The sequence below is a fragment of the Gnatocerus cornutus genome, chromosome 2 (genome assembly GCF_029298725.1).
Source record: "Gnatocerus cornutus isolate USDA-ARS CGAHR chromosome 2, icGnaCorn1.1, whole genome shotgun sequence".
Taxonomy (NCBI): Eukaryota; Metazoa; Arthropoda; class Insecta; order Coleoptera; family Tenebrionidae; genus Gnatocerus; species Gnatocerus cornutus.
The window spans coordinates 6,344,261-6,352,566 of NC_142234.1; the positions used below are offsets into that span (position 1 = coordinate 6,344,261).

An 8,306-nucleotide genomic window follows, 5' to 3' on the forward strand; every position below is an offset into this window, starting at 1 on the left:
TATTATTATGACTAGTATTAACATTTTTGTACTCCTAGTTTTTAATAATAAGCAGTTTTGTGCTTTCTTCATTTCTCTTTTTTTCTTTTTGTCAAAGAAACTGTTATACAGGGTATAACCGAAATGCGTGAGGATTTTTTATAACTAGTGCCGTCAAAGGAGGTGACTTGAGACGATTTTTTACCTTAAAAGATAAATTAAAAATAGCTAGTTACATAAGAGTCACGAAAATGTTTCATTACTGCCGAGGAGCCTATTGAGAGACGAGGGTAAAGATTAATTTATTAAATTTTATTAAAATTAATCACAAACGAACGTTGTAATGTCTGGCGAATAATAATAGCTGTGAGAAGGTCTCTGTACGATTCAAGGAGTCGCAGCTAAGGCGGTTTTGGATGTTTTGGCAAAAAAGTCGAGAACGAAAAAAAAGAATTGGTATCACTTTCGCTCTTAGGCAGGGAAATGAAACACTTTCGCTTCTAGGCAGAGAAAATCAACTTTCGGTCTGCTTTCAGAAAAAATATTTTTTTATTAACTTCATTTGGCTAGGCCCTCTCTAAAGGCCCCACAAACGTCTTCGTTCCATCGGTTTGGGTAAACACGAGGTGTGTGGGCAAAAACCGTTGTGCTTCCAAACCTTGTTGAAATTTTTCATCCTGATCCCCATTTCCTGCATACAAATTTTACATCTGTACGATTAGGTATGAGTGAAAACGGAAAAAGCACGGTTAATATACTATTTATTTATTTATTTATTTATTTATTATTTTTTTTTCTCTCGTCATTCTAATGGTTCAGTTGGTTTATGTCTTGATAACAAAATTATTTATAACTATACAGAGTGTTCCAAAAATATCTTAAATTTTTTTGTTGATAAATGCAAGTTTCCGTAATACTTCAGAGTTTTCCAATGCTGAAACGAAATTTGTTCATTTTATCAATTTCCTGTTTTCAATCTTATTTACTGTATTTCTTACGTAGGTAATTTGAGCTCTTTAATTGTTCTAATAAACAATTAACATATTTATCTTACTTCCGTTTATTTTGAGAATAATAAAAGCAAACGATCAGAGTCTAGGTTTATTAAAGACTAACTCGTTTAAGGACGTAATATCTAATAATCTTTAATACTTTAGACCGCACTTCTACCATCACAATTTCTAGAAATAGGATTACTTTCTAATAATCTATAAAATAATACACTTCTAAGTTCTCAGTAAACTTTTTGTGGATCTCTCAGTAATGCTAATAACAGATAACATGTTAACAGTCAGATAACAATTTCTGTTACGTATAAATGTAATCAATCCGGCTTTTCATCTTTATCCTTGTACTAAATATCTGCAGCCATGGTATTAACAAACGCTGAAATGAAACTGAAGAAAATTGTCTGTATTCTGGGCATTGTAAGTTAAACTTTCTCATAAAAAATTTGTTATTAACTTTCTAATAGATTCAAGGTTTAACATGGGAAATTATGGCCTTTATTTGCATCATTTTGTATTTGATAGCAGCATATCTTACTTCGGCCCCTTCGTCATATATGGAAAGTCTTAGCTTTGCTATGTACAACTTTTTTCTTGTAAATTCCGCAAAAGCCTTTGATGGACAAGTTTTCACGAAAGATGTTTTTTTTGCATTTATGTGGTTTCATTTTGCACTGAATTTACTGTGGTTTGGTGCCTCTACATATCGTAAGCAGAAACAGTCTCGTTCTTGGTTTAGTCGAAACAATATTGTTTTTAGTTCTAAGGAAAACCACCCCAAAAGGCGTACTATTGTGGAGTTACGTAACGCTCACAATAGCTGTGCTGGACTTCATAACTTTTACCATTCTTGGCGGAGATTACGACAAATGTTTAAATTGGGCTAAAGATTATGTAACGAGTGTTGGAATTGATGATACTGATCAAATTGTAATAGCTTTTGAAGGACAGTGTGCCCAAGTTATTTTGCCAGTGTTTGTAATAGCCGCTAAAGGATTTACTTTGTGGATCATCAATATAGTCCTCGGGGTTACAATGTGGAGAATTGGACGTCGAATGAAATAAAAATCAAAGTTTCGAACGTATACTGATTGTGCAAACTAGCAGAAACTGGTAGAAATGGATGAATAACCAAGACATTTAATTTATTATAAAATTATGTGATATATTATACTTGTAGTTTTTATTTAAAACATGGAAAATAAATGAGTCTAAGGAAAATCTTTTTTTTACAAGTAAAAACAAAAATGTGTCGTACACTTTTGGTTATGAGATTTTGGACAAGATTTTTACGTTATGCCAAGAAAAACTAATGTGAACCATATTTTAATGTCATTATAATTAATGTTTCAAAACTCCAAGGTTGACTTTTCGTAGGGAACATAAAGATCATTTCACATTTGACGGTTAACACTGCCCAAAATTCTTGGACAACAATCAATGTTAACCAATTTTCATAATGTCTAAATTCACCCTTAGGTTCTTAGAACCCTAGTTTTATTGTGTCATATTTGAAACATAGTCATAAAAATGTTTTGCTTTGGAGAACCCATTAGTCAATTTATTTAAAAAATGTCATTCAAAATGACAATCATATGCCATAAAGCTTGAACTACTTTGTGTTATTAAAATTGTAATTTGATGTCTAAAAACTTTTGTCAGCAACTGTAATGTATGTAAATATAGAGGCTGTCCCAGAACTCGCACTCCAGAGAGAAAGGGCTTATGGAGGCAATAATTCTGAACCAAAATTTTGAAACAAAAATTTTTTGCTCAAAAAATATACAAGATGAATTTTGCACTCTTGTTGCCCAGGAAATTGGAATAACCTTTTGGAATAAGCTTTCGGGATTGGTTGATAATTTTTTATTCTTTCTCGAATACTATTAAACTTAGTCAATTTTTGTTTTGAAATTTGCCATCTGTATTGCTGTCGGCACCCTCCTTTGCTAACTGGAGCGCGAGTTCTGGGACACCTGTATAAAAGATAGAGTAATTAGTAATTAATACTTTAGCTAATTTAGAATGTCTAGGTATGTAAGTAACTTCTAATTTGTAATTTCTATAAGGCTGGGGGGAAAAATAGCTTCGTTTTACTGATAGATTATCCCCAATCTTTTCATTCGGATCAAATGAACTATATACAGGTGTCCGGAAAGTGGCGCACCACTTACACAGTACCAAAAAAAAATGTTAAAAAAAATCCATTCTGTTTTCGCAGTAGAATCAAAATAAAATTTGGAGAATGGCAACATTACTGAACTGTTCCCCCAATAATTTAAATTTCCAGTATTCAAAGCAATAGTAACGTTGTTGCTGTATTGCCACAAGATTTTTCCGATTTTTTACATCATGTTTTTGCCAAAATGCCCTTTAGGTAACAAATTCACTTGAACGTGAAATTATTGAACAGAAATCGCTAGTTTTGACACAAAACTTCTATTGTTCAATCCATCATATATCTCGAAAAATTGAAGACATGGATTTTTTTTAACATGTTTCCGGTGATCTATGGCATTGTCCGATGACACAGTATCATGCTGGTCCGCGACTTTCCGGACACCTGATTTTGGCTCGTGATAAAAAATAACGGATGTGCTCCTCGGATTCCTACTATGGATTTTAATCTATAATATGAACTACACGTCTCAGTTCACGGTAAACTTTTCATCGATCTGTTTGCGACAACAGATAAACGATTTAATACTTAGATAGTCTGATTCAACGTATAAATTCACCTTCACTTCACTTCCTAACTTTATAGAAGTAATTACACTCAAAATTCGCAACCATGGCTTTAACAGAAGCTGAGAATAAATGGAAAAAAATTGGCTGTATTTTCGGCATTGTAAGTTTAAATTTTGTACAATTCATTTCTAATCTTTTGATAGATTGAAGGTTTAACATGGGAAATTCTCTCCTTTATTTGCATCGTTATGTATCTGGCCCAAATAGATCACCTTACTATCTCATCATCTTATATGGAAAGTATCGGAGAAGCTATGTACGCCCTGTTTATTGTAAATTCCGGACAACAACAGTTTGATGGACAAGTCTTCACGAAAGATGTTTTTTTCGCATTTATGTTGTTTCACTTAATTGCGAACACGTGCTGGGTTGGTGCATCTGCATTTCGTAAGTAAAATGCTATTTTTTTTCTTAAAACCAAAATAATTTTGATTCTAGTGCTAAAGAAAACGTACGCTAAAAGTGTACTTGTATGGAGTTACGTAACGCTCGCAGTGGCATTGCTTGACTTCATAACTCTTGCCATGTTTGGTAGCGACTATGACAAATGTTTAGCTTGGGCTAAAGATATTGGAAGTATTACTGGAAATGATATGATGAAAATAAGTCTGGAAGGACAGTGTGCCAATGTTATTTTGCCGGTGTTTGTGATAGCTGCCAAAGGATTTACTTTGTGGGTGATTAACATTACTTTGGGGGTGACAATGTGGAGAATCGGACGTCGAATGAAATAAGAAGAATACTTAATAAATTAAACATAACAAACTTTACAAATTGTGAAATTTTTTATGTGATGTGTACTCGATGTAGTTATTCTTTTTAAATACTAAATTTCTAAGTATAACACGTTTTTTTTCTTTCCTGTAAAAGTGCCATAAACAGATAATGGCTTGTTATCTAACATTTGCATTATCTAACATTTAGAGAGGTTTCACGAAAAATAGAAAAGACTCGCTAAAACATCATTGTTGTTCTCAAACATCAAATTATCTATACGAGGAAATCAGTTATTGGCTACATTAATCTTATCTATCAAATACATGGTAGAGCCAGTTAATACAATGATAGTACAAATTTTGAAATCATGGTGTTAACAAATGTGGAAGTAAAATTTAAAAAATTCGCATGCGCTTTTGGTATTGTAAGTTCGCTAGATAGAATAGAATAGAATAGAATAGAGAAGGTATGGTTGATTTTTTCTAAGATTCAAGGTCTAACATGGGAAATTCTATCGTTAATATGTATTATCCTACACCTAAGAAGCCCATCATATTTGAGCGTGGTTATGTCAGAAACTCACAGTTACATGGAACAATTAGAAAAACAAATGTACTTACATTTTATTGTTGAAACTGAAGGCACTTACGAGGGACAAGTCCTTACAAGTGATAGTTTTTTTGCCCTTATGTGCATTCACTTCGTTTTGAACGTCTTTTGGACTCTCCTCTCTGCCTTTGGTAAGAAAAACCTATAAATTCTTATATAAACTTTCATTGCAGTGTTGAGAAATGATAAACCAAAAAATATACTTTACTGGAGTTACTTAACAGTACTAGTAGCGATCATGGACTTCATAACGGTTGTTGTTCTTGGAGCTGATTATAACTCATGTTTAGATATTGCCAGTTCAAATGGTCTTATTGATCCCATAACTGTAGAAGGAAATTGTGCAAATGTAATCTTGCCAGCGCTTGTTATAGCAGCTAGAGGATTTACATTATGGATAATTAATATCCTGTTGGGAATAGTAATGTATAAAATAGGCCGGCGGTTAAAACAGGTAGGTAGTTCTGTAGTTGAAGTTAAATAAGTCTCAAATTGGTTCTAGGAGAAAATGTGAGAAAGAAGGATCTGCTTAGCTTCCAACCTGTAATACAGTCCACAGTTCAAATAATAAATTATTTTACAATTTTATTCATTGCAATTTTATTTTTTTATTTTTAGAATTTTTACTTTTATCTCACTTCCTCATCGTTCTAGAATTAGGCATGTAAATATATCCAATTTGAAAGAAAAAAAATGTCTACAAATTTCATTCCTATAGCGGTTTTTTCTTTTTTTTTTTCAACAGTACAGACACACTTTATCAAAAATAAGAAACTTATACGTTTCTTATCTCTGTGAGTGAATTTACCCTTTGGAAGTAACCGACAGGTCTGTATTTTTGTGGATTTGGTCAAATTTATTACCTGAAGATTTAAATTTTTAATTTCGTTCTAAAAGAAATTAAAAATTCAAATCCTTAGGTAATAACTCTGACCAACTCCACAAAAATCAGACCTGTCATTTCAAAATGGTAAATTTACTTACAGAGATAAGAAACGGACCTACCTGCATTCATTCATGCCTGTTTTCGTACATTGATTCTGTAAATTTCAATGCAGGAAATAAATAGGTTCATCTACATTTATCGCCATTTTATTAAAATTAATCCACATTTATAGGTGTTATTAACCATATCAACATTATGATAAAAAAATTGTGTTCAAATTAAAAGAATTGGAGTAATTAAACCTGTTGGTTATTATCAAATGTAGCAGTCCGTGTGGTGGTTCGGCGTTTCAACTAGCTTGTCCACCCGAGTTGGAACAGAGGATTGTAAACCATGGGTGCAATAGGATTTGCAAATTTTCTGACCGCCAATTATGGTGCAATAACTCAAATTACATCGTAAATCAAATTCTGTTCTGTTTAGAACGAACCATGGAAATAAGGCTTTATGGTCGGACGTCCCTAGCAACCAAAAACCACCTTGGAGTAAAACGCCATTTTCAGTTTCCTGGACAACGAGAGTGTAATGTTCATCTGACCCATGAATGATAGCTTGTGTCTATAGTTACCGATTTTCAAATTTTGATCTGCTTCGGGATTGGCTATCGTTTTTTCGTCTTATCTCCATTATTTTTTCACCTAAAAAATTTTGGTCAATTGTTGCCTCCATAAGCCTTTTTTTTCTGGGTCATCAGTAAATTAAATTAGAAAAAAAATAAATTTAAAACCCTAAGACATTTTAACCATATTCAAAAATTAAAAACCAAACAAAAAAATCTAGTCTTTTATTTTTTTGTTATATTTATACACTTTCAGATTTATGTAAACTAAAAATTTACTTATAGGGGATAGATAAGCGACAGGATTTGTTTTGCACAAACAACTCCAAAGAAATGCATTGAAAATTAATAAATCATGATAAGAATTAATCTTATCGTAAAAATATACCCTTGAAAAAAATTACCTATTATTTGTTTCTGAATTAATAAACCAATAAAGCGAAACCAATAATGGATTTTTATAAAAGTCAATGTGAAAAAAGTTTCAATTTATCTAATCAAACCTACTTCAAATGAAAGTGCCACCATATGCAAAATCATCAGCGATAAGACATTATAAGTCAAAAGTTATTGGTTTTTATGATCAGTTTGTATGGTTAACTACCTCAAGATGGACAGTGACAGTGATAACACGGATTTCCTTGGTATTTTCAAGTGAGTGTTGGCTACACCAGACACATTAAACCCTGTAATTTTATATTTACATTATAAATATAATTTTTAGTAACCGTCGTTCCCCCCAAAAAGAATCCCAGAAAAATTCGAATGAGCTAGCACCGCTTCCCTATGCAGACCACTATAAGATGGATCACTCCCGAAGAGGCATAGCTATTATATTCAATCATGTTAACTTTTCCATGCCTCAATGCAGTAAAAGAGAAGGATCCGATAAAGACAGGGATGATTTACAAGAGCTTTTCCACAAACTGGACTTTGATGTTTTGGTACATAATGATTTATCAGCTCATGAAATTTCTGACGTTCTACACAACGGTAAAATGACAACACGTGTACTTTATCTTTTACTAAACATGAAAATTTCAGTATCTCAAATGAATCACAAGGATGAAGATTGTCTTGTGATAGTAGTCATGAGCCACGGAGACAATGGAAAGTTGTTTGCTAGAGATCGGGATTATCCTACAAGAACACTTTGGAAATATTTCAATGCAAAGAGTTGCCCAACTTTGGCGGGCAAACCCAAACTGTTTTTTATTCAGGTACAATGTTTAAGACGACCGAACCCGGCGCATCCACCAATTTTGAATTTTACAGGCTTGCAGAGGCTCAGGTTTACATTCTGCAGCAACTGTTCAATATAATGTGGAAGAAGACAGTTCTTCAGAAGACGCTTCTTATACTATTCCAGTCATGGCCGACATTCTAGTCATGTTTTCGACAGTGGAAGGTTACTTTTCATGGAGGGATCCCAAAAACGGAGGATACTTCATTCAGTCTCTCGTGAATCAGTTAAAAACACACTACAAGACCAGAGATCTACTAACAATTTTGACTTTTGTCAATCGCGAAGTAGCGATAGATTTTACTTCATATGAGCCTAACTTTCCTGATTTCTGTGGTCACAAGCAAATGTGTTCTATTGTGTCTATGTTGACCAGACTGGTCTATTTTAACACAAAAAAGTTTTTAAATTAAATAAAGTATATCTACTACGAAAATGGTTTAATTTGAAAAGAAACACAAAAAACCATGGATTAGTAAAAAATCCTTAGTTTAATAT

At 32.8% G+C, this 8,306-nt stretch overlaps 4 protein-coding genes across 4 annotated transcripts; all 4 read left to right on the forward strand.

Moving 5' to 3' along the window:
• The first annotated feature begins 1,302 nt into the window (after positions 1-1,302).
• LOC148178331 (uncharacterized) lies at positions 1,303-2,114 on the forward strand. The gene is made up of 3 exons (XM_088029439.1): positions 1,303-1,406; positions 1,454-1,694; positions 1,747-2,114. Exons 1-3 carry the CDS (start codon positions 1,350-1,352, stop codon positions 2,049-2,051), a joined length of 603 nt encoding a protein of 200 aa, XP_087885565.1. The 5' UTR covers positions 1,303-1,349; the 3' UTR covers positions 2,052-2,114.
• Positions 2,115-3,643: 1,529 nt separating this feature from the next.
• Positions 3,644-4,578, forward strand: LOC148178332 (uncharacterized). The gene is made up of 3 exons (XM_088030733.1): positions 3,644-3,834; positions 3,878-4,121; positions 4,173-4,578. Exons 1-3 carry the CDS (start codon positions 3,778-3,780, stop codon positions 4,466-4,468), a joined length of 597 nt encoding a protein of 198 aa, XP_087886859.1. The 5' UTR covers positions 3,644-3,777; the 3' UTR covers positions 4,469-4,578.
• Positions 4,579-4,791: 213 nt separating this feature from the next.
• Positions 4,792-5,648, forward strand: LOC148178333 (uncharacterized). The gene is made up of 4 exons (XM_088029437.1): positions 4,792-4,875; positions 4,939-5,191; positions 5,234-5,514; positions 5,563-5,648. The coding sequence occupies exons 1-4, from the start codon at positions 4,819-4,821 to the stop codon at positions 5,572-5,574; spliced, it is 603 nt and encodes a 200-aa protein (XP_087885563.1). The 5' UTR covers positions 4,792-4,818; the 3' UTR covers positions 5,575-5,648.
• Positions 5,649-7,016: 1,368 nt separating this feature from the next.
• LOC148178334 (caspase-1-like) lies at positions 7,017-8,244 on the forward strand. Its single transcript, XM_088029436.1, has 4 exons — positions 7,017-7,219; positions 7,290-7,558; positions 7,610-7,785; positions 7,841-8,244. The coding sequence occupies exons 1-4, from the start codon at positions 7,158-7,160 to the stop codon at positions 8,219-8,221; spliced, it is 888 nt and encodes a 295-aa protein (XP_087885562.1). The 5' UTR covers positions 7,017-7,157; the 3' UTR covers positions 8,222-8,244.
• The last annotated feature ends 62 nt before the right edge of the window (positions 8,245-8,306 follow it).